The following is a 27,431-nucleotide window of genomic DNA, read 5'->3' on the forward strand; positions in this document are numbered from 1 at the left end:
GAACTTGCCCCTTACACTCAGTAAGCAGCATTTGCAATTTGACATGAATTTTGAAGAAGTCTGAAGTAATGCTGTATTTTCCTTTGTTTGTTTTTGTTTCTTTACTGCTCTTCTACCTGTGTAGGATACATCCACATTCTCTCTCGTGTAAACTGTGGAACTTTATGTGGCTAGTGGCTTTTCTTCCCAGCGTAGGTAGCTGCCTTTTGTTTATGACTGCTGTCAGTGACCCTGTTTGCAAGGGTCACCTGCAAAAAGCCGTCCAGGTGGCAGATATGGTGCATTCTTGCATGATGTCCTGGAAAATGACCATTGTCCAGTCATATATATATATAATAGTTTTGTTTTGTTTTGTTTTGTTTTGTTTTTTTCTGTCTTTTTCTTTGGGGGGGGGGGGTATGAAATATGAAGAAAGAGACAGAGGCTTGTGTTTCAAAAAATGCCCAGGGGAGGTGGTGTATGGCTGTGGAATCGACCACCGCAGAGAATCTCACAGAACTTAGTCCGCATTTTATTTTATTTTTTTGTGATCACGTGAAGATGGCATCAAATGACATGGCTGCAGGTGAGATGCGGTCAGAGAAATGAAAATTGATAGAATACCGCACTGTGGACAATCAAATAAGGGAGATAATTGCCAGGCAAAGAAAAAGAAATTATGCCTCTAATAACCCCTATCATATACCCATATCTGCGGTAGTACATAGTGGTACATAATAGTGTTTGGCAAATGGTATGATTGTGTTTAAATTCTTTTCTGAATGTGGGGAGGGGGGTGGGGAGGATGGGGAGAATTACTGTGGATTATAAATACCATTGTCAAAATAATGTACATGAACATGAATTCCCTAAAAATACTGTTAGTCCCAATTCCACAAAACTTTGTGTAGTGTTATTCATTCACATAAACTTATTAAACTGTCCACTGTTAAGTTTTTTTTGTTGTTGTCAGTTTTGATGAATGGTTATGGCACAGGCCCAAAGTTTCTTTTTTTTTCATTTCATTTCATTTATTTGATTTCCAATGCAATTGTACATAAACATTTGAATACACATGGGCATATGATATCAAAACAAAGTTGTAATCAATGAAAATGCTTTGAATTGAAATGTTGAAAAGTTGAAATTGTCATTGGTAAATGCTAATCCTGTTTTTATTTCTTTTTTTTTTAAAGGAGAAATAAAATATTTAACCCTTTCTATTACAGTGCTGAATAAAGAAAAAGTGGGATCAATCTGGACTCTGTACCTTTTCTAGAAGTAGACACTGTAAAGAATGCAAAGTAGAAATTGTATTGTTTGTTTAAATACAAATTGCAAGTGCAACTTCAAAAGAGCAATGTACATCTGATTGTCAAAGCCACAATTACCTTTGCAGAACAAACACAAGCTACATGGTATGTGGTGGAAGGCAAGGATTTCACCCGCCAGTGGAGATGTTGAAATGCCACAGAATTTTGTTCTAAAAATGGCCTGAATATCGACTGACCAACTGTAACGTGTGCGCCGTGTATGTGGTGGATTGTGCGTAGATGTGACGTGACTGTCGGGGCGAGGAACTCATTCAGGTGAAATTGACGTTCTCCTGCGGGCGACCTTGAAAATTTTTTGTGACTTTTCGCAGGCGGAGAGTACATTTCCTCGTGCTAAGTAGCCTCTACTCAAGTCTCAAACCCCTCTTGGGTGTTAAATCTCATAATCTTCTGTGGTTTCATCCAAATGCAAGAGCAGCTCATGCAGGGATCCAGTGTATTTCCCCCCTGGTGCATGGAAGATAGGCTCGGACATGATCTTACGATAACTACCACAGCAATCTGCAATTACCTTTGCAGGGATTTTTTCCCTGCTTGAATGTGTGTCCCCTACTTTTAAAAAATATGAATCTGTCCTCACTAGAGCTGTATCTTCCATTGAAGCTGAAGTATTACTTATGTCTTTTGAAGAAAGAAATGATTATTGAAGGATTGGCCTTCCAGAAATGCTGTTTTCAAACTCACCAATGTTGTCTGCACTTACTTGTTTGATTTGCCTATTGAAAATAAACTAGACAAAAAAATTGAAAAAAAAAAACAACTCTGTACATGTCAATTATGATTCTGATGAAATATCAAACAGATTGATTCTTGCCATCTAATGGTACTAAAGTGCATCATCCCTGCTTTCTGCAGTCATGTTTCATTTGGGTTTGTCTGTCACCAAGCATCTGAAAATGCCTTATCAAGCTCTTAATTGCAGAATTCAGCCAGTTTATCTCGTTGCCCTCTCATCATTGTAATGAAGCAGTGTTCAGTAACTTTTCATGAATCTATGTTGCTTGGATCACGGCCTTTAAGTTTTCATTCTCCCATGCTGACTTCGCTTGAATTCTGTATTCACCGAGGTCACTGAGGTAATGAATTGTATTGCAAGGCTTCTCTCTTCCCTCTCTTGAAGGGGAGTGCCAGACTAGTTTAAAGTTGGTCTGATAAGAAGAAGCAAATTTTTATAAATACATCAGTGAAAATTTGATTGAAATCGGATAGATATTATAAAAAAATGAAAGTTATAGAATTGTAAAGTTTCGTTGATTTTCACAATACATTTCTTGAGCAATATTGATATCAATATGCAAATGAGTGAGTTGCTGATGTCATTACTCTGCATTTTGTTATAGAGTTCATGCACAAAATTTTGAAATTTCATTTTCTTTTTGTTTAAACACAACAATACCCCGATATCATGATATATATGATGATCATGATTTTGAAGAACTTTATTCAGCCAGGAAAAACAAGTTTTATTCTTTTTCAGCAGGAAAAATGGAATTTTGTTAGTTTTAATTTGTATACGATCATTGGAATTGTGAGTTGATGACTTTAGACAGCTCACTCATTTGCGTATTCACATCAACTGTTTGAGAACTGCTTTGTTAGAATTGGCAAAATTTAACAATTTCATAACTTCTCTAATTTCTATCTAATTTTTATTAAGTTTTGACTGTTGTCCTTGTAAAGTTTTACTCTCTCTTTTCAGACAAACTTTTAACTGGTCCAGAATTTCCCTTGAAAAGTACAAAACCCAAACCAGACAAACAGAAAAAAAAAAATTGAATGATGCGTTCGTACCTAAATGTACAATGAATGTCCCCCAGTCAATGCTACAGTGGATCCTGTTTTGAGGCCTCTGCTCATTTGTAACCGTAGCCACTGCAAGCTGCTCGTACTTGCTGATGTGCAGGATTCTGCGGCGATGTCCGTCATATATATCGGAGATGAGAATGTGATAGTTCGACCCCTCCCGCCGCCGAGTCACCACGAATTCAGGACACTCATGCCTAAATGCCATGGCGGGATCACGCATCCCTACATGCTGGGGAAAAATGACATCAGCTCACTCGACCGGGAGGGCGGTTGACTGCACCGTTGCATGCATACGAAATTCATACATATGCACACCCCTTTTTTTTCCTTATTTCTTTTTAAAGCGGTTTTGCTTAGCGCTGTTATCAAAACAACATCTTAAGTTGTGCAGAATGCAAACAAATGTCGGATAATTGGAGGTGCCATTCATGTGTGAGTTGTCTTTTCGAGGCGCTTGTCTGTGAAGAGATTTGTGAAGTATTGTTTTTGAAAGGTTTTTTTTTTTTTTTGACAACTGAATGTTGATATCATTGCAATTCAATTTTCTCCCCCTAAGAAAATATTGTGCCCTGTCTAATCTTGTTGTGCTTTAAAAACATCTTGAGCAAAACACATACATGTGGTTCGCGATGTCTGGTAAAAGAAAGTGTGGTTTAGACTTCTGCATCGTTGGACAGAATTGAATGAATTTTAATCTTTTATAAGTTTTCATGACGGGCATGCCGATTTCCACAACTACCTTTTTCATTGAAACATTCTTTATGCTTGGTTTCTTTTTGTGTATGTGTAAATCAGTGCTCTTTTCATGTGCATTTTTGCTTTTATCTTTGCACGGCAGGAATGATGACGCAGGAAGCAAGCAGTCCCCGTCGCAAAAAGCCGTTTTCTCCAACATTTGAGGCCATGGAGGAGGATAAGGCACCCATTCCGGGCCTGAGCGTCCGCAGCGTGCCCATGGACAGACTGGCCTCGAAGTGTGTGGATTGCTTTGGTAGGTTCATTCATTTACTTCTCATGAATTCAATGCTGGCTCATTTCCATTTGATTCGGCTTTTATTCAGTGCAGTTCATCTTAGTTCATTTCGGTTCACTTTGGTATGCTTCAATTGTATTTAGTTTATTCCAGTTCAGCGCCATTCAATGCAGCAGGCTTTATTCCAGTGTAGTTCAGCATAGACACCTGCCCATAGACACCTGCCCAAGTATACTCTTGGTGGGACTAGTCTTCAACAGGTTAAGATGAACCTGTTCTTTAAAGAGGACATGAAGAAAAAGACTCAAACTAATTTATTATCTCTTAAATGAGCTGGTATTGTGAAAGGATATTTTATGAAACAGATGTTTATGACGTAGACACAGAATGCCTTTAGTGGGAAAGTCTTCATCTTATGATTTGCTCTCCATATACTATGATTCATCCTACAGTTTAGCTAATGACTATTTTGTCAGTGATTTAGAGGGGCTCTGCCAGTAATCCCTCTGAACAGTTGATGGCTGATTAAACCTCTGATGACGTGGAGTGTGACGCCAGTGTGACAGGCTTGTTTTCCCAGGAAGAACTGGGCTGAAGGTGGGGATGGAATGTTTAGACTACAAATGCTGGTGATGCCAGCACAAATGACGGCACAATCCCACACACTGATGAGCATTAACACACATGTTAACTATTCAAATGCCGATACGCTGGGTGCAAAGGTATTGTCATTTTGGGATGATTATTGTGATGTACACCAAGTGACTTATGGCCAGTAAAGTTCTGCTGGTTATTAAAGTGACATGATGCTGATATTCAATGCCAAAATGCATTGTCCTTGATATTCTTCATCAGCACATGGAGCTACAATTGTGCAAAGTTCTCTTTTTAACATGTTTTTTGTAATCTTTGGTATGTTGGATGAAGAACTCATCTGCACATTTTGTTGTCACCAATTTTATCAGAAGACTTCTACACGTAAGTGTGGCTTCATCAGTGGTTGTCGTGTCAACAGTTTAAAGGACCTAGAGTGCATCCCACATTTGCTGGAGAAATAAACTTTCTGCTCTTCCAGCGAGGTGGCAGTAATGCCGAATATCCGGTGGCAGGTTGTGCGTGCATTTTCTGGAGAGACCTACTGTTTCACGTACACTGTCAAAACAAAAACAGAACAAAACGAAAATGCTTAATTCCTTCTTGTGTTTTTTTTTCTTCTTTACATCCTCAGATGAGCACGGTGAACTAGTGGAGGATTCAGCCTTTCCAAGGGTCCTATTTCTCATGCACAAATGGTTCATGACGTCAGAAGAGCTGGCCAAGCAGTTCAAACTCCTATATCCTTTTGAAAAAAACAGAAAAGACACAATCAAACAAACAACAAAGCTAAAAACAAAGACGGGAGAAGGAACATGACCAAACATGTTTTCATGCATTTTGCTCATCATCTCGATCCTAAATGTTACTGTTGCTACTGTTGCAGACTCAAACAAAAGATTTATCAAAGATCACATTTTTTTTTTTTTTTTTACTTTACAAATGGATGCATTTTCCAAAACAATGAATACTTTGTATAAAAGGTTCTTCTGCTAGTTGCAGCTCATGTAACGTTAAGACATCTATGAGTAACCATGAGCATAATCATATTAGCAAAATAGTGGGGATGACATGAAAATATTACATTTATAAAATTACAATATTTTAAGTGTCTGCTGTTGTTTTTGTTTCCATTTTTTTTTCACGACAGTGATATTTCTCACAACCACAATGCAAATAAGATTATAGATGATGACGCTATCACCTCATATTTCCCTCAGTGACTTGCACTTGATCCATACTACTTCTATCTTGAAACAACAAAAGATAGGCAGTAACACTATTGCCTCATCTAATTTGCATATGGAGGATATTGTTAAATGTCATCACTGCTTTCTGAAACAGATGAAACTTTCAAATCCAGTAGGTTTTTTTTTTTTTCTTGAATTTGAATTTTATGACTTTTCTAAGTCTGTTAACCATTGATATGCCCAGGCACATACCTGAACTGGCAAAGCTCTTTTTCAATTAGCATTCAGTTTATTTCTCCAAACTTGACCTTGTTTTTAAAAGTTAACAAGCCCATTCATATAATATGTGGCAATGTGCCTCAGTCAAATGAGGCCCCCTGATCAACTATCGACAGAGTTGATGACCACAACAACTCGAGAAATGTGATCCGAAAGGCATTTGCACATGCATTTTGATGGGTATTGAACTGAGTTTCGAACATGGGAAAGTTGATAAACGCAGCCTTAGATTGTGCAATTTTTTTTTTCAACCGATGCAGAGCCTCCTGCAGAGTTTTGAGAATTTGTATCGTAAGGTGAAGCCCTTTAAAAGAAATTTAGTGAAGGGCATTGTACCATTGGCATGGATTAGGACTGCCAGCACCTAACTGAAAGGGGCAAATATTCATCAGAAACAGTTTTATGAATAGTCACGATCATTCTATAATGCATTTTTTTATTACTCTACATGATGTCATGTACATCTTGCATTTTCAGTTCTATCTCTGACATTGAGATAATGAAATATGGGAATGCAGATTCTTTCTTCTTTTGTATTTGTTACCCCAAAAAAGAGAAACATGCTTATTCTGAATATCTCTTATTAGCTTACAAGGGAGTCATGTACATTCCTTTTTAGAATGTGAAGAGGGTTCTTCGTATAAAATCATTTGTGTAGATTATATTTGGCTGCGATTCAATGTATAAGATCAGTGGATCTGTTGCCGGCTTGACGCTGGGGATCGATAGCATGTGAACATGTATGGGAGCCTCGTTGCACTCAAAATCAATAGTCATTCAATACATGTTACTTAAGATTGAATAATGGCGCCTTATACATTCACAGGCTGTAGAATGATTTCATATTTTGTTTCTTTGACTACCTGTGTACCAGCTTGATCATGAAAAGAATTGAATGCATTCAAGGTTGTTAGGATGAATTGCATGACATAAACATTTTTCTTTTTTTGATGTAGAAAAGTTAGCAAAATTCTCAGAATGTACGCCTACTTTTCTCTGCTGTGAAATGTAACAAGTGATTAAAACAGTGTTCCCCGCCCCCATCTCCATCCCAGCCCCACCCCTCAGAGAACCTCGGCCAGCTACCCTGGATAGCTACAAGTGTAGATGAACATTAGCTACATTGTAGTATGCTCATAGGAGGGTACTTCTCAAACAGGGTGAACTGCATACATATATTCATAACAAAGAAGTTTGTTGAACGCTTCTCATCAGTTACACACAGACACACTCATACTGTAAACGCAGATATTTTTTGTGGTATGTTAATTTTTCCTATTTTGTGCTAGTTTTGGGTAGCTCGAATTGTAGAACCAGCAAAAATATCTTCACAATTTTCTCTGCACATTTTGAATGGGTTTAATTGTGGGCTTTTTTGAAAAGGAAAGTTAAGTGCAAAATATCAAATGTGTGAACCATCACTGGAATTTTTTGGGTTTTTTTTTTCCAAATAATGACTTAGAAGTTGTTATCATATGACATTCCACAATGATATTGTCAAGAATTAGGCCATAACCCTGTGATATCTTTTTTGGTTGTCTGTACTCCTTCAAGTCTTACTGGTCAGGGCATTGGTTACAATTGTGTCACTAAAGAAAATTTTAGAGAGGTTAGGCTTATGATATATGAGCAGAGTAGTGCGAAATATATTAGCATGCACAAAGTTAAAAAAAAAAAAAGAAGAAGAAAAGGACATAGATCTAACTCTTTATGTGCCACGTTGGCACACCCGACCCGACATTCAGCAGTGTGTCAAGTTTGCATATGTTGCTCAAATGCACAAACCAGCCCAAACCAATCCATAAATCACCAAATGCCACTTACAGTACAATGAAATCGTTTTGCAGGATTCCATTCTTGTCACATTTAGCTTGCATTTCATGTGGTAATTGACTTTCAAACCGTGTTTCCGACTGGACTTGCAAGTAAATTCTGAGTTTCTATCACTGTTTTGTGTGCAAAGTCGTGCCTCTATAACAATGTAACTTTTGATCATTTGAAAGAAAAACAATCATAGATTTGTCATACAATTTACATCAAAGCAAAGCTTGGCATAATCTCTACAACTTTGCTCATTGCATGTCCAGGGTAACAAAAATCTATAAAGTTACAATTGAAAAACAATGTTTTCATAAAGGATGACCACTTTGCTACCTCAGAGTAATGTGGCACATAGGATGTTTACACCATGGCACGTAAAGAGTTAAAGCAATCAATGTTTCAACCAATTGAATGTCATTGTCAGTTCAAGTGGGAGACAAAAATATAGATTTGTGGTTGTTCAAATGTACATGTATTTTTTTAATATGTGTAATAAATTTGAAATAAAGATTTTATTTATAGATTGAATTGAATTAAATGTCAATATCACATTGATGACTCTTTTAAATAGGGAGCTCCACTATGGTGCAATTTTCAGATTTATGAGGATTTCAGAGAGCATCGTAAAATAAAAGCTTCAGGTTTCCTATGACACCACATTGTTCTCCTAAGCCAATAGTGGACAGGACAGCGGCGGAAAAAAAAAAGAAACAACAACAGTCAGTGCTGCTAATTTGGGATGTCAAATATCTGTCAATTACCGTAACTCATGTGCCTCAGCCTAATGATATCATTGATGACCTGATCAATTGGTGCCATGCCGGCAGCAGGTACATAATGTGCGGTGATTGATGGCACCGCGGCAGCTCTTCTACAGCTCTCGCCGTGTAGCCAGAGATCGCGGGAAAGATTGGGGGGGGGGGGGCGGTTATAGTGCACACTGGGTGATTATTTGGTAAATGAGATGGGACAAGTGAAAATAGAAATGGGAGACAAAAATATACAGATTATCGGTTACCATGACAACCGTACAGATCATCTTATATATGTGCCAAACAGCAAGGATGCCTTTTCTTTTTTGAGTTGTAGGTTGATGGTATGGAAGGGGGAGGGGGAGGGGAGGGGCAGATAGGAAGGGGTTAGTCAAGACTTCATATGGGTTTAGTCAAGACTTCAGATGGAACTTGCTAGGAATGCAAAGTTTGTATTCTTCTGTGAGGACTTCCCTGAGTCAGGAAGTCAACATAGAATGGGAATGCAGAGTTTTCGGGGAAAGGGGGGGGGGGGGGGGAGGGGGTGGAGGGGGGGACGAGGGGAAAGGGGAGGTTGACATCATTAAAGCATGTCAAACGATATTTCATTTTACCTATCCCTTGCCGGAGATGTCCAGGTAGGTACATTAATAGAGGAACACTGGGACGGTTTGCCCCCACGGCATGGAATTGTCGGAATGCCGCGTGACGCTACCGTGTGAGCGTGCTTTTGTGTGTGTGTGTGTGTGTGTGTGTGTGTGTGAGTGTGTGTGTTTCAACATGACAGATCGATGAATGAGTGTGCTGGGAGGAGAAGTGATTAATGCCCGATCAAGGGTAATGAAATTCTATGAATCCCCTAACAGGTGCAGGCCACAGGTTTGGCTGTGACTGACTGGGCAGTGGGGATAGTAAGTAGGGAGCTACGTAGGTGTCGGCAAGTTCATGTACGTAGCGTTCAGTAGGTGTGAAGTCCAGGTCAGGAGGATGACGAAAGCAATTTATGACCAGATTTTTTTCTTCATTGGATTCATTGATCTTGCATTTGGGATCTACAGTATAGGGCCTATTTGATAGTGAATCTTATGAAGGGAAATCATTGCTCTTTTTCTGTGTAGCAGTAGAATAACCATTTACTTCACAAAAAGAATGATAGAGAGAGATTTTGTTGTTGTTGTAATGAGAGCAGAGAAGCTGATGCAGCAGCTGAGAAGGAAAAAAAAATAGCGCAATCAGATGTTTGGTAAGAATGTCGTACCAGAGTAAATGTCGTCAACTAAATATAGTGTAGAGTGATACAGCAAAATGTCACCTGAGTTCACATGATAGTGATGCTCTTTCCTGAACCAGTAATCTTTTTTTATTTTCCTGCAAAGAATAACCTCAAAAGAAACATTTCCTGAATGACAAAGCTTGAGATATGTTAAGGATACTGTGTGTTCATTCTTATTCCTGGACAAGATGAAATGAGTATATATTCATGTTGATTTAAAAAAGAAAGTGATACTGAAATGATTTTGTGTACAAAATGTAGACTTGGGGCAGGGAAGAGGCTGGTTGATTGAAAGATTGTGTATATATCATGCATGTAGTATAATTCTTGGCATTTTATTGTTCTGAATTTACAAGTTGACTGATATTTGTGAAATTGAACAACTTGTAAAAATATTGCCTTCTGTGACCAAAAAAAAAAAAAAAAATAAAAAATGCACTATGTGTTGTTTCCGAGGTTGGAAGTCAGTTTTCCTCGAAAAAAGGATAATTATTATTCTTCCATTCTCTCTCTGTGGTTCTTGATCATGAATTCAATGAAGCGAGAATCGTCTAACACATCCTTACAACATGGAATACCACACTTGCAGAATATATGGCACAAACAGAAAAACTAGGTGCAAACATATGTTGAGTCATTCATTCTGTGGGTAAGGCTTCAATAAGATTCTATAGGAATAGTGTCTAATTTCTTCCTCATTCTGACAAACCGAAATGACAAGTAACAAATGCTTAATGTCTATGTCTAAATGGATTTTCATTGATTGATTCTTTTGTATGTGAAATATTATCCAAAAGTCAGTGTTTATTTTTCCTTTGTCGTCGCTATTATTAGCATTATATCTGTTTTCGTATGCTCCTCTCAACAAAGTCATCACGTGATGAAATGTTACCTGTCTAAATCTATTTTTCATTTTCCTCTATGATGTGTAAAACATCCTGCTGTTTTAGAAAAAGCAATCTAATAATCCAATCAGTGAAAAGGGAAAATCGTGTCAAGGGTTGTGTCAGATTTTTCTCTCTGCAGGGAATAATTTGACTTCTCAAATTTGATTAGCAGTTTTGATCAATGGAAAAATACTTTACACAAAGTTCTGTACAGTCTTATGCTAAAAAAAAACACCCTACTACACACAAGAAATTTGTATAGCACTTATATAAAAAATTTATATAAATTGTATGCTATTACCAGGAAAATTATTTCATGCTTTGTTAAAATTTTGATAACATAAAGGTTACCGCAAAAAATGTTGCTCTATGTGTGCAGATATGCCAACCATGCTTTCTCCTCAACTTACTTTTAGTACTTTCAACTTAATTGATCACATTCAGTCTGTTTAGACACCAATGCATGTGTGCATGCCGGCTTCAATCGCATCCCTGAGCATACTATGCCATTGAATGATAGGATTCTAGGAAATTCATGAATAGAGATTCAAAATTCATCGCACCGACATCATAGTGCTCTTTGCTCTCAGATGTATATGTCGAAAAAGATTAGAATTTTGAAAAACTATCCATCGCTATATAGATTCGGTTGGGACTAGCGCTGGATGCTTGAAGATTTGTCAAGACAAATGCCATTATTAGTTCGTGGCTCGCATCACTGAATGCTGCCAACCTGTTATGCATTGTACCCTGCTACTTGGAAGAGCAGACTCCCTCAGGGGGGAGTTTCTCAACCCAAGCCGCGAGTGGTCCCTGCGCTTTGCGAGAAAATGGTGTGATTAACAGGTAATACAAGCATAAGTATCTTGGATGTGATGCGAATGTGATATGACCAGATGGGAAGGGGCCGTGGGTAGGAGGGTGGGGGGAGGAGGAGGTTGGCATTGTGGGTAGTGGCACATCTGAGGAGAGGGGGGGGGGAGGTGGAGAGGGAGGGGGAAAGATGAGCTTAAATGTGGCATGAGTCGATAATCCAAAGGGAAAGAAGGAGGGCATAATTTTAGTAAGACCACCTTGCCCGGGCTCTTCGCTGAATTGTGGGTGACTCATAGATGCGGTGCAGGCGTCCCGAGCGAAAGATTCCTGCTTTGGGCCAAACACACCTCAGACTGCAGCCCACAATCCCAGAATATCCCTGTGACTAATCGGGGATTTCTCGGGCACCGTCGAAATTTTTTCGCACTCATCTCAGACACGTGATCTCATTCAGGGTGTATAACCTTGTTGTCAATGAGGAGGAAATACTCAATCTTGTGTGAGTGGTTTTGACGATGCAAGTGAACTTGAGTGAATATTGGGGCCAATATACCTTGAAGTTATTTTCCGCTCTCAGCTCTATTTTTCTCGCTAGTTTTGTGTTCTCAAAATGTAATGTGAACGTGATGATTGACAAAGAAGACACTCTGTGGTTACTGCCATTTATGAGGTGGTAAAGGGATGTCAGTCAATTCAGTAGTGTGACGTTTACTCATTGTCATAACTCTGAATGCATAATAAATTAATGCGCTTTACAGTAACGGTGTCTGAACGAATTGAATGAGTGCATTCTGTATAAAAAAGAACATAAGGGCATGGCGGTTGAAGTGGAAGAAAAAAGTCTTCTTTTTTTTAAGTCTATGTGCATGAATGTTACACTAATGGAATTAATAATTCAGATTGAATAATTCCAGATTTGTCAAAGCAGTTTCTTAGATGTCAGAACATTACACCAATTAAATCAATATGTGTGATTCTACAAAACACTGAAAACTTATGTTTTCTGTGATAGTCAATTTGTCATGAATATAAAGTCTGTTTGCGATTTTGTATTGGGTTGTTAAGGTGCACAAATGCTGTCATATCTTGAGACATTGCATCACTTTTGTGCTGTTGTTGCGGCGATACTTCACGGACTTTGCAGAGCCGTGACGATGCAGTATTGCTTCCTTTCATCTGGCCATCCCCTTTATGCTGCAAAACTTCGGCATCAATGACGGAACCTGACGCTGTACCTGGTAAAGAAGTGGAGTGGCATTTAGAAAGTAGGTTGCCCATTCATTCATCTGCAACGAACATTCGTCCGTCGTGGTGGTGGCTCACACAAGATAAGAGAATGTCATGGTCTTTTTGTTGTTGTTGTTGTTGGGGTTTTTTTGTTGTTGTTGTGAAATGGAAATGTCACCACCAGAGAAGTTTTGCTTGTGTTGCCCATAACCTGTCACTCAGTCGCCATTGTGTCATGCAGCCACATTGCAAAGGGGGTAAGAGTGAAGCATTGAAGGCACAGTATCAAAGAGTGAATTAGCCCCCCGAAAATAGCAAGCATTCAGATCCTGATGAAATAATGTATTGTCGTTCCAGCTCGGCAAAGCTATGAATGTAGTTGAAGGGGCTGAATAATAAGAGGGAAAAAAAAAACTAGGGGAAAGAAAACAGAATGGAAATGGTTCAAGCATGATCTCTTCTATATTGATTTTATTTTATTATTTGTATTAATATTTTTTTGGGCAGCATTCACAGTGAAATATAAGTTAGGAAGCTGAAATAAGTTAGGAGGTAGAAAATAGAAGAAAAAGAGAAAGTCAGAGCTGATGAGATAGAGAACACATAGAGCAATCCGCACAATTTTTATGTGAGATAACGAATCCGCGAGTGCAAACTAGAGTAATCACACTTGATAATCGACCTGGGAGGCTTGCTCTGTGTTATGAGAAGAGGTGGGGGATAAAGTCTATAAATAGATCATCGATCACAAGTGCATCAAAAGATTACTGCCTGAGCCGAGCCCTTGCTCGCTGTGATACTATTTGCTGCGGTCTCTGGCGAGAAGTCAAAGCAATGCGATGTGCGGAGGGGGGAGGTTTTTGTTTTTACATCATTTTTCCCCCCAACCCCCCCCCCCCTTAACTCTGCAATCTGTTCCCAGGCCGTCGGACAGAGCACTCTCCCATTTTCCGCTCCACTCAAGCGTGGCGTTCATTCCGGCTAAGCGGACGGGGTGTGTGGTGCGTCAAAGCCTTGACCTTCTATTCCAGTGAAAGTCACAATCATATTACAAATATCCCCCCTTCCAGCTCTGCTGTAATATAGCAATCATCAAAGACATTTCAAACTCATTCCCCATCTTCTGCTTTGGCTTGGTCAATATACACTTGGAGTGTACTTGTACTGCAAAAGATTTCTCATGCAAATAGATCAAAAGGTACAGGAGCATGGTAATGTAACCATAATTCTGGTGTGTATGATTGAACATTGCAGATCTTATCACCAAGCAAAGCATTCCACTGAGGAATATTACTTGAAGTTGTAAACTGATAGCATGTACCCTTTTGCCAAACTCGACCTTCCTCGTGTAACTATTCACAGTGAATAGGTGCAGAGAGCATGAAAGTTTTCCTCAGACTTCTACTCAAATTTGGCACCGATTCCAACCCAGCATCAGATTTAATTGTGTAGAATTGAAGAGGGTTATATGATGTTAATGGTTCCATGACATTTGCTCATGCAACAATAGCTCCCGTGAAATATCTGCATGCTAAACCAAACAAATTCTACCTGCAAACATAACTCTAACCCTAATCCTAATCCTCATATCAAACTAAACCTGAAACCCTATCACAACCCTAACCCTATGTCCTCAGAGAAAATAAGACTAGTGTAATTGTCAAAGGAGCAAATGTCTTGTCACCGACGTCAACATCCACCTATTCTCTCATGAGTTATGAAATATGAGTCATCTAAAGATTGCCTATAGCACTGGTAGGGAATGCTCCACACGGCTGGTCTCATATCATATCCCTATCAATATGAGCCAAATATATCTATCAGCGAGGAGATATAAGTGCAAGTAACATATAGAATGGCATGGGGAGTGCAGGTAGCCTGACATGCACCACACCTTCTTAATGAAGTTATTGTGAGACGCAAATTGCTCCCGTGGCCGTGGGATTGTGGTACGTTTTAGAGATGCGTCATCGGAAATGTACATTTGTCGATCTTGTGCCCTGGCTGGCAGTGCCCGAGTTCTTGGAGCCTGTAAATGTCAAGGCTGCTGGACCTCTGGTGAAAGTGACTGTGCGCCGAGCGTTAAAGTCGAGAGATATAGATGAGAAAGAAGATGGCCTGGTGGCACCCCCACCCCCCATTCCCTGCTGGGTATTTCTATATTTGTGTGTATTGCACGTTAGATAGAAAGAAAGAGATCGTTAGGTGCGCATGCTGGCTATTTGGTGCAGTTAAATATCTCTCTCCGACAGTGAAGACGGCCTTCTGGGCTGGAAGCCTGAAAAAGCCATCATAATACAAGCCTGGAACACACTGTAAAGTGCAGCTGCTTTTAATGCAATAAAGGCACAACCTCCATTTTTCCCCTGTTACTGTCAGCCATGGTTTTAATGCGATAAAGGCTGAATTTGCAATGCGGCACTGTTATTGTTATCCAAGAATTAAATGCTTGTGGTTGAGAAACCATGTCAGATGACTCAAGGATCTGTAGAGTTAGTCAAATGCATGTTGTAATAAGTGACTGCATAAATATTAGTTCACATTCAATTCTGAAGTTTGCTGAGAGTTTTACATTTACTGCTCTCAATCAACATAAAAATGTCATTTTTGCCCAGAGTTTGTTATAATAGTTTAAATGATAAAATGTTGCTTATTAGTTTCAACTTTGATTTTTGTTCTTTTTACTGTTTCTTGTGTGTGCATAAATCCTGATGTGATTGGGCCATGTGTTGAAATTACCTCTTTGCATATTACTCTATTGTGGCTACCTACTCTTCCAACAAAATGAAGAAAGAAAGAAAGAAAAAAGGCTCTACCCCTCTTTGCCTCTCTTCCACGTCACCCGCAGCCGATCGTCCAACCTTGCTCCCAAAACGAAGAAAGGTAACACGTCCCGGGATGCCGTATCTCCTTCAAACTGCTTGCCGTGCACGCCACCGTACACCGGTCGTAACCCAAGTCGGCAAGAGTAGGGTAGCGATCGCGGGTCAAGTTTCACCCTCGATGAGGTCATGCAATTCCAAGTTCGCTGGGGCTTTTTGTCTCACCCCACCCCACCCCCACCCCTGCCTTCCATACATGTACAACAAGTGGAGGAATGCACAGAGCAGGTTACCCCCTGTTCTATATCCATGCTTATGACTCTGGAGTATGCTTTGATATAACACCTAGTAGTCTGCGAGCCAATGCTTTAACTAAATGGTCACTACTTGTGGCCAGTTGTCCAGCTTTGATGAGAATGACTTAAACTTGCTTCAAAGGAAAGTGAATAGTGACATTTTCATATCCCATCATTCACTTTGAGTCACATCTCTTTAAAAAAATAGCTCTTTGTTAATGATTATCTACACACATATATGTAGACTTAGGTATATATTCATGTATATACACACATAGGTAGATATATAGGTAGATAGATAATGAAGATCTAGGCCATGCGTTAGTTCCAGCACACAAAAGATGAACGAAAGAGATTTTAATACAATATTAGTGTCCAACAACTTTTAACGGTTGCACCAAATTTTCAATGCGTCACACGCATCTACTTCATGTTCTTTGACAGCCACTATATGTATGTTTGGTATGTGTATCTTTGAGTATGTATAGTACAGTTGTCTGATTCATGGAAGAGCCTGTTATATATACAGTATATGCACAGGGTATATAGGCTATACTTTCATTAATGCTATTCGCAACTATCACTATGATACCAGCTCCTAAAATTGCAAAATTAGTTTATGTACCTCAAGTAGTGATTCAGAGCTCTCCATCCTTTGTAGACCTGGCAGGAGAAATTTGAGTAAAAAAAAAAAAAAAAAAAAAAAAAAAAGATGCTCTCGATAATCATATGTTGTGAGTGAATCAGAACTTTTGCAGAAAACTCCATTCTGCTACATACTAACCTTGGTATCTTCTTGTCTCTTGCTCTTTTTTCCTTTCCTTTCCTATGCTGTATGTTTGTTTGTTTGTTTGTTGTTTTTTTTTTGGGGGGGGTGAAGGAAAGGAGTTGGGTGGATTGGCGAGGGTTGCTCAACCTCTGTAATGGGAATATGTCATTGAACCTCACCCGATGGAATTAAGAGCGCTGGCCTTTAATCAGATAAGCCCGCAATGCGATTGGATTTTGGGCAGGCTAAGAATCGAGGTGTCTGACGGAATACGCCATTGAGCAACTGAGAGTTGAGGGGAGTGTTTGCAAGGAGAATAATTGATAGATGAAGCAGGATGATGGGGTCAAAGGTGAAAAGGACATTTAAGTTGATTGAGCATCTATTTACTTTTTTTTTTGCATGAATCTTAATACCTGAGAAGGATCCATATAGAGAATAACATGAAGGAAAGTTTACGATTGATGCAATACTATCATTTAACAAGCTGTTGTATACAAATGATTCACGGGTCTGAGTGCGTCAGTAGGAATTGTGTGCATAAGGTAACTATGGAATGCTTAACCCACAAATTGAAGCTGAGTCGGTTTAGTCAAAATTCCATAATTACTGCATGCATACACGAAAAGACATGTGCATCATTTGTGTTATAGAACAGTAACAAATTTTGCCTGAAAGCCATTGTTTTAATCATATTTCTGACAATTTGCAAATCTCTCTTTTTTTTTGGCTTGCCATAGATGAAACTATGTATCACTTTTTACTGATGCATGGTGCTGATGTGTGGCTAGCCATCTCTTGCCAAGTGCACAAATGCTTGCAAAGTGCCCAAACCCAGTCTACACAGGTACGGCAAGCCACCTCTTGCTAAGTGCATGAATGCTTGTAGGTGCGTGACCTCTTTCTCGCAAGTATTCGTGATAACATGTGTACTGTGTCTATCGCCAGTGATCATGCGTGCTGCCAGTAAAAATTGATACATGACTCTCGACCAATGAACTTACAGGATTTTCTCTACCCATTCTGTAATTGCTACCAGCACTACCAGTGTATCAGGGCTGCTGTTGTTTCACCTGTTCTACCATGTCTTTGCAATATAAGAGTGCTGTGGTGTAATGGTTCAGTGTCTAGATACTTTAAAACAAGTTCTTGGTTCAAATCTGACATGGTACGTACATGTACATTATCAGACAAGATCTTTCATTTGCCATATTATGTTCTCTGAAGTGTTCTGGATTAATCTTAAAGGGACTGTACAGTACTGGTTGAGGTGGGGATTCATGTTTTGAACATTCCTAAGTGAGATAATGAAAAACCTCTTATGAAATATGAAAGAGCATGTAATTTTAAGAAGAATTCAACGTTCATTTGATGAAAATTGGTTTTCAAATGGCTAAGATATCCAAAAAAGTGATAATAATAAAAGGCGACATGCCACAACTTTATTAGGATCTCTTTGTTTCACCTTGTTTTTGGATATCTCAGCCATTTCAAAACCGATTTTCATCGAATAAACTTTTGATACCCCTTAGAACTGCATGCTCTTTGACATCTCATAGAGTGATTTCTGAATATCTCGCAAAACGTTAAAAGCTGAATCATCACCTCGACCAGAACTGTACACACCCTTTAAGTGTATTGAGGCCAATAGCATGATGGACCCTAATGGTAATTAAAGTAATGATGTCCATTTCTTTGTGGGGATCTTGAATGAATGCAATGTCATATTGTTGAGCCTCTCTCCATTCATTTCCCTCTGAGTTTGATGGTTGCCCTTGTTAACATGTTTTGGTGATGAAATTGGAAGCTTTTTGGTCATTTATTTATTTCATTTTACCGTAGTAGAGAGCGTGTCTGAAGTCTTGCAATGCCAGCTAGAAATGTGTAAGAACTGAGTAATGAGAAGAGTGTGTTGAAATGTAATTGGTAAATTAAGACACCTTTGGGAAATGTGGGGGAGTGCACATGATATAAAGATGAATGTGTATACCAAAATTGACTAGGGGCAAAAGCGTGCAAAATACAAGGATTCCACATCCCTCCAATAAAACCAGTAAAAGCTAGCGTCACATGTTTGTACCTAATGTGTTTCCTGAACCGCCGTAACCTTGCGCACATTTGCAGTCGGTAACATATTCCTTGGTCTCTCTCCATTGGGTGAACTAGATCATGTCTCAATGCTCTTGACGATATCATTGAATGTTGAACCAGCGGATTTACTAGGGACATTCATGGCCACAGCAAGCGTAAGCACTTTGTGAGGGAGATAAGAGGGGAAAGCGTAGACGAGAGAAGATGAAAATTATGCGGGGGGTATTTATGAGCCATTTGATGCCCGAATCCGCCTACACATCTTTTGCTGCCGTAATGCTCTGCCAGCTCTTGTTGTATCATCCCTCCCAGGGCAGCGGGCAGGCCGGCGTGGCACATGGCTCGTCATCTTGACGTGCCCTTATTCTTCGGTCGCTGCTCGTCGAACAGGGTTACGAGTGGGCGTACCTCGATGAATATTGCCCACCGTTAGAAATACTTGGCAAGAGGCAAAGCTGTGGGGGCAAAATGAAAAGAAAAGAAAAACAAAAACAAGAAGTGAGAAAAAAGGATTTTTGGCATTTGAAACATTCAAAACTCCACTCCAGACAGTGTGGGAAACTCAACCCCCGCACCGTTCACATTTGAAATTCATTGTGGGCCATTTATTTGAAGCGACAGATGAGACATACCTCGGTCTGCTGTGTGCTGAGTTTGGGAAAGCAGTAGAGAATTTCATCATCGACATTCCTCCTACACAGATTCACTGTTTACGATGGATGTATTAAGTGTGACAGTCTTGAATCCTTGACAGCACTCATCTGATCGTATTGAACTGTATGAGGCTGCAGTCTCATTCAAAGCACTTGAAAGGCACAGACATCTGTGTAAAGGGTGTCTTAGAATGCATGCATGTTATTCAGACATGGGTTGCCATTGTTGAAAGGGAGTGATCTTACATAATGGGTTAGTTTGTTTGTTTTTTCCTCAAAACTTTTATTTTAAAAGTCTTTAAAACTCCACACATGAAACTTGTGAACAAAGCCCTCTTAAGCCAGGGAAGTGTGAGCAGCAGAATTCTTATGTGATGTAGTAATATTTGAATTTCATATGCACCATTACTTCAGTATGATTTACAGAACTAGAAACAAAGCAAATTTAAACAGAAAAAGAATTCCAACAGAATATGCCTAAGAGTGGTGTGAATGTGAAAAATAACTTAAACTTAGGAGATTTTAAAAAAACACTATTTTTGCTTGGAGTTTTAGATGGTACAAGGCTACTTATACTTTCATATCCATTAAAATCATGAGGAGATAAACTGTCATGATTTTGTTGTTGTTGTTGAGAAAGTGTGATATTCCATGCAATAATTTGTTATGTGTGCAAAAAGAGGGGAAATAAGTATTTCATGAAACCCCACACTTTTCTTCTTTATTTAGATACATCAAACTTAATCTAGGGTAGATGTGGACTTATCAAGTGCCCACAATGAGTGATTTTGTCCTAATAAATTTGGCATACAGGACCTACTTGTCCTGTGTGTATGAAGACAGTGAGATTGTTACTCTGCATGTCATATTGTACAGTGTATACACCACACTTTCAACTTTGTGCAAATAAATTCTAAATTACAGTCCCACACACCGATTTTCATGTGGTTTGGATCAGCGTTACCAGAGCATTACATTGATAGATGTGTAACTCCTGCAATATTGGTGAAAAGAGATTAAGATCTTTGATGCTTTAAAGGAGACCTCCGAATGATTTTCAGACTTTTACATTTGAACAACTGTAAATTAGTTATACTGAGTATAGACTTGTAGAATTTATAGTGATTGGGATGAGAAATATGAATGTTTTCAATCTTCATAACAAATTGCAATGAAAAAGGATGATGACATGGCAGCCTCACCATAAGAATGCATGAGTTGAGGCTCAAGGAAGCTGAACAAAAGAAGAAGGCAAGCATAGATTCTGCACAAGTGAACTTGTTAAGCAAACGGTATTGTAATGGAATTACACTTCTACATTTCTGAAATATGTGAGACTCCTTTGTCAGCAACACTGTTCAGTGTCATGTGTATAAGATTTTTCAGAGTATTGGTTTCTCTGCTCAAGGACTACAATAAATTCCACAATATGCATACACTGTATATGGAACTGTCAATTTATGTACCAGTACTACATGATGTGAAATTATGAAAATTGTCTGAACTGCCCCTTTAAGATGTTAAACACGCACATAGGAGCAGAAATGTTAACTCCCGGTCCAAGAATCACAGAGTCATATTTTTAAAAAGTCAGCACTTTTCTTACAATCAATGACATTTATCATGTATATCCTCCTATGATGCACTGTGTTCCAAGTTAAGGTAGAGGTCATTCACCTCTCTTTCTATATTCAGGGCACACCTGACGTTTCCCTTTAACCCGTTGAGGACAGACTGATTTTGCTTTAACATGCATTTCCCGCAGACACCTGCTGGGGCTAGTCTTCAAGGGGTTAAAGGTGTGGTTTGGTTGTGTGGGTGGCATGTCGGACTTAATGGGCGGTGTAATGAAGAATGTCGCTTCACATGATCTGTGAAGCAAGGAGCCACGGTTTGCGGGGTCTGTAATCATGGGATATTTGTTGCTGTACTTAATGACAGACGTGTGTGGAAGATGGCAGTCTGTGAAAGTTTTCTTTTTTTCTTTTTTTTCTCTCATGCCGTCTTCTTGATGGAGCTGTTCATGCAGAACAAGTATGGCATCACAGAGCATTATGAACAAATGATACATGTTACATAAAGCATCACTGAAATTAAACATCAGTGCAACTTTTTGCCTTTTTTTTTGCAGATTTGCTAGATTTTTTTTTCCATTGGTTTGGCTCACTTTGCAGGGCAATTTATTCAAGATTCTCTGCAGTATAAACATGAAACTGGCGTGTTATTAGAATATTTTCCCTGTATTTGGCCCTATTGTTGTATTTATTGATGATATGATGAAAGTTTATTTCCGTATAGATTAATTAAAAAAAGGGCAGTAGTATTCAGCTCCATTTGAGCTTTCGAGCATTCTACCTCCATGAAAGGTTGTGACCACGTAATTTGTTGTGGTGTTGTTATTATTTTTCCTCATTTTTCCTCATTTCTTTTATAGGAAAGTTACCAAATGCATGTCATTCGAGTGTGTGTATTTCCTTAACCCCAAAGCACATACCAGAATTGCACGAAATCGACGTGCAGCCGCAAGTCATGCAGTCATCTGGCGAGCGACGACGACTGCCAAGTCAACATCAAGAAGAGGCGGATATGCCATGCTCTAAAGTAAGTTTCATCGTACAGATTTTTGCTTATTCTCGCTATCGCCAATGACGTAAAAAGTACCCGGATGTGGCTTTTTCGTCAAGATTTAGTGCACTTCGTAGCAAGGGCACTTCCGGCGCGGGGCATAATTTGCACAGCGCTAGCGTGCGTGTACGTGTACCTTACCTGTAGCGCCGCGCCGACCACGGATACTAGTACAGTATATAGGCGGCTGTACCGCCCGAGCCAGCGAGTGGCCAGGCCTGTCATACTCGTACGCTGTAGTCCCCGCATGCATTGCCCTAGACCGGCGGCTGGCCTTGCATTAGCATGCACCATACACCACTGCCCGCATAAGCCAACACATACCGGTACAGCGTACTACTTGATCATGCGATCGATGTGCACATCACAGATCAGTCATCTCTGCATACGCTGAAAATATGCTGGAAAATATTCACCCACCTGGATATCGTCATGGAATGCCCATCTCTTTTTTAAATTTGTTCTCTGTCGAAATGTCGCAAACACAATCGGGAACGAGCCGTGATCTCAAACTTATCCTGTCTCCGAAGCAACTTCTTCCAAGTAAGTACGTAGGCACTAGGCCTACTACCACTACTACTAAGTCGTGCGTGCACGTACTGCGCTGTGGAGTCACCCGCAAACTTCACCCACGCGGCCACGTCACGTCTCGCATGCCAGTAAGGGTCCTATTTCTGCAGATTTTTATGCCTCCGCCACGAAGTGGTGCCGGAGGCATTATGTTTTCGGGTTGTCCGTCCGTCCGTCCGTACGTCCGTACGTCCGTACGTCCGTACGTCCGTACGTCCGTACGTCCGTACGTCCGTCCGCTTTCGTTTACGCGATAACTTGAGTAATATTTACTGGAATTTTACCAAACTTGGTCCAAGTATGAAGTATGATGGGGCAATTATTTGATTAGATTTTGGGTGAAATCGGCTGAAGGTCAAAGGTCAAAGGTCAAGGTCAAATCATGAAATTGTATCCGTTTACGCGATAACTCAAGACTGGATGGAGCAAATTTCACCAAACTTTGTTGGAGGATGATGTATGATGGGACAATTACTTGATTAGTTTTTCAGTGAAATCGGACAGAGGTCAAAGGTAAAAAATCAAGGTCAAATCCTAAAATTTATCTGTTTACGTGATAACTCAAAACTGGATGAAGCAGCTTTCTCCAAAATTGGTCCAAGGATGATGTATGATGGGACAATTAGTTGAGTAGATTTTAGTGACATTGGCAAGAGGTCAAAGGTCAAAAGGTCAAGGTCAAATGCTACAAATGTTGCAATTTCCCCCATATCTATGCAATGCCCGAAGGTATTTTCTTGAAACTTGATGAGGACATGTACTACTGCGTAAAGATTCTCCAGAGAGAGTTTCATGTCATAAGGTCAAAGGTCAAAAGGTCAAAGGTTAGGTGAAAATGTTGCAATATTACTTTTCTCTCAAATGCTTCAATGTATCTTCATGGAACTTGGTACATATGCATGTACTGTCTGGCAGGGATTATCTAGGGAATTTAGGGGTCATGGGTCAATAGTCAGGGGTCAAAGGTCAAGGTCAACTCCTCAAAATTTTACTATTTCCCTCATATACTAGTATATGCAATGCTTGCATTATTAGTTTCAAAACTTAATACATGCATTACCTAATGGAGATTCTCCGGGAAATTTCCAGCCAGAAGGTCAAGGTTAAGGGTCAAAGGCCAGGTTTCAATGCCCCCCCCCCCCAAAAAAAAAAAAAAAAATCTCTTTTGTACCATCATCACACTCTTTCTTCGTACCTTGGAAATTACTCATTGCATAAACTTTCCCAAAATTCCCCAAATATGTGTACCTGCACTCTTAGAAAATTATAGCAAACCCAGTTCAAGACATTTCTGACAAACCTGTCATTTCAATATTTTGCCAGTTATGTGAAACTGTCATGGATCACACATTGTGAAGACATTGTACTAAACGCCTATTGGCAGAATCATGCATTATGGCGGAGGCATCAGTCGCCATAGCGACATTTCTAGTTTTCATTTAATGTTGTGCGAACAACACATGGCAGCTTCGCAGCAACAACCAATAGTCGTATTAACAGCAATTTCTTAAGAATGGAGAAATTTCAAATCATATTAAAGCTGTAATTCAAGTCGAGAAAACAGGAAGTACACATAGAATACAGTCGGTTGTGTGTGTAAATAGCATTAGTCACGTATCAAGCGCGTACGGACGGAAGTGACTTTGCTACTGGACTATCCCATAATGCACCGTAAATGACGCGTAAATCAACATCCGGGTACTTTTTATGTCATTGGCGATAGCGACAATTGCACGAGTGTGCACAGTATAGAGTGTGTTCATGTAGGTACTGCACAGCAGGTATCCCTGCACGAAGTCATTTTTGTTTTCTTGTTTGTTTTCATTTTCCATCTGAAATGATGGCTGTACTCAGCTGGGCTAGCTGGTCTTCCATGTGTATGGGGTCCAGTTGTATGTATTGTAGTTTGGGCTGGACCACTTCAGCGGGTATACCCCCTGCTTCTTGCAATTAATGAATGAAGTGGGATACTTTACGTGGGTGAGATGTAACTCTCTCACACACGGGACCTCCATTTCATGTCTTGTCTGAGAAAGAGTGTTTTGCCTCTACTAGAGGGGACAACATGATAACACACAACATTGCCCAGTAAGGCTCAATGGGATTCAAACCCACCCCAAACCCGAGCCATTCCATTGAAAGGCAGAAACGCCAGCAACTGCGCCACCTTCCAACGCCACACTCCATCTTCATTTTGATGCGGTAAAGTTCAGAAAAGCAAATGTTTCGAGTAGTGATAATTGTGATAACAAAAGGACAGGTTCAGTGAAAAGCATTCAAAAACAAAATGTAAATGCTAGAAATAGTATTTGTTTGTGTTTGGAAATGTAATCAAAGTACTTCATTATGGAGAGAAGATCTTTCCAGATTTGGGGATGTAGTGTGATACTGCCAGCAATTTTCTGCCCTTTTTTCGGTGAAACCTACCACTGATTTGAGGTTTGTTGTGTGTCCTCTCGCTCCAGATTCTCGGAATCCCATCGATGCGGTCACATAATGTCACTAGCAGGGGGTCTTAAAATGAATCGTTCAGTCGTTGCTTGTATGCACAAGGCTACTCAGAACGCAGCTGAGCAAGGGATTCTATGCCATGCCAAATGATGAGTGCCGTTGATGATGATGATTGCCTTCTGCGTAAATTGTAAACTACGGTGATTGAGTGGGTAATTAAATGCTTGAAACGTGCATTTTCCTGTGTTCCCCCCCTTTTTTTTTATTACCCCCCCTCAATACTCGGGCATGTATGATCAGCAAACAAACACAGTCATATGTCACCTCTCGCACAGCTCCTGGATTTTGTAAACAAGACCAAATTGTCAATTAAAACGGAGAAGAATGACCATCAGATTAATGAAACAGTCCTGAGGGGGTAGCGGGATATCACAGCTTGAGAAAAGGGGAGGTTAATAGAGAGAGAGAGAGAGAGAGAGAAAGTGCGACTGTCGTGAGGGGGTGTGCTTATTAGACGTAATTAAAAGTGATAAAAGACCGTGTACCACCGTCACAAAATATTTGCCCAGGCCTGTTGATGTGTTCTCCTGTCGAATGATGAGTGTGCTGCCGTGTTTACTACTAGCAGCTCTATCTGCGTGCTTGGCAAATATATATACATTTCATCCTTTTCCAAGATTTTACGTGTGGGCCATGCAGGTGGCAGAAATTCTTGGAATTTGTCGCCTCTTTCTCTCTCTGTGTATTCCTTGTAACCCTTGAGTCTTACTGCACGTAGGGCGTAGTGTGAGGAGGGGGTAGAGACGAATCCTGTCATCAGTATATTCCCATCTATTGAGGACGAATGGTCATTAGTTTCTCTGTTTATGAATGGTCAAGTGTTGTTGGGAGCAGCTGTACCACGATGAGTTTGCCCGGTTGGTCGTATCGCCGAGGATGATGAAAAGCAGGCCGGTGGCATCCATGGGGAACCAAAAGTGAGAGAGGGAAATAAGGATTCTAAATTTTTACGGAGAAACTCCGCTCCATGCCCAAGTTTAGAAAAAACAAAAAGTTGTGAAAGTCAAACAAAATAAATAGAGCAGTAGGGTTTCCCATGGCACGTTTCTCAATTCATGAGAGGTCCTCCAATGTGTTCTTCATTTTCTGCCTGAATTCCTATAATGGGATCCAAAGGCTTTCCAAGAATGAAGCCCATTTTTCCTGCACTTGCCAAGTTTTTCTGTGAACTCTCATTTAAAATTTTGTCATGTTCAGCCATAAATTATCATTGAGTGCTCTCATTTAGCCTTTGGCCAAGCACCTTACACTGGAGAAAAATGTATACCAATATATACTTGTATATTTAATAAAAACTACATCCATTTGCACTAATGCAGCTTAAAATAGTATGAATTTAATGTTTAGTCAGAAATCAAGGTTTAACATTTTCTTTTTGTTTTAGGGCTACCATATGATGCCTTCACATTTTAAAATCATGTGAGTGTATATGTATAGTAATTTTGAGTGACATGAGTAAATTTGCTTTCTTGGATATACTCGTGCAGCACATTTGCAGGATAGAAAAAAAAAAGGAAAGAAAGTTAAATCAAACATATTTCAAGACCTTCTGCGAGGTTGAAAAGCTTGTCGTCTGCTCGAGAATGAGGTTAAGATGACGACCTACTTCTCTCTACTCATTCTTTATTTCCCGCTGCCGTCTGCATTGCCTACGGCACACACACACACACACACACACACACACACAAACACATACGACATTCATGACTCTCTCCATAGCCCGCAGGTCCTCCAAGCTACCAGAGGAGATTCAGGAAAGCAGAAGTAGTTTTCAAGCGTTGCTAGGCTCTTCTTTCACTCTCTGGTGTTGGTTTCTACTTGTGCATTCAGACATTGTGTCCCGCCTCGATCAGTCAGATCTCATAATTCACGATAGGGTTTTTTTTTGGTTTTTTTTTTTTGCGTCATATTTGAGGTCACCACACCCCCACTTCGACTCGGCGCCCTTTCTCAAAAGTCTGGGCCAAACACGTTTGAGCCAAACTGTGTTAAGCTGTGGAGGAGTGGTTGGATTGTGTGTTATGAGCAAGTGACATGTATAAGGAGGTGGTATTAACAATTCATGAGTGTCTGCATGGCCTGTTGTGGATGCTGGGTATTGAACATTACTGCTCAATAAATGTCACAAATGAGATTATGCATTAACTGCTGGCAGTGGATGAA

General features: G+C 39.8%; 1 protein-coding gene across 1 annotated transcript in view; it reads left to right on the top strand.

The window, feature by feature from the left end:
- Window positions 1-27,431, top strand: part of LOC140230814 (ras guanyl-releasing protein 3-like) — a 134,249-nt gene that overhangs the window by 71,552 nt on the left and 35,266 nt on the right. Inside the window, exons 2-4 of the mRNA XM_072310957.1 lie at window positions 3,958-4,110; window positions 5,321-5,426; window positions 22,053-22,163. Coding sequence (XP_072167058.1) covers window positions 3,958-4,110; window positions 5,321-5,426; window positions 22,053-22,163 — 370 coding nt within the window. The remainder of the gene's footprint in view (window positions 1-3,957; window positions 4,111-5,320; window positions 5,427-22,052; window positions 22,164-27,431) is intronic.

The sequence above is a fragment of the Diadema setosum genome, chromosome 1 (genome assembly GCF_964275005.1).
Source record: "Diadema setosum chromosome 1, eeDiaSeto1, whole genome shotgun sequence".
Classification (NCBI taxonomy): domain Eukaryota; kingdom Metazoa; phylum Echinodermata; class Echinoidea; order Diadematoida; family Diadematidae; genus Diadema; species Diadema setosum.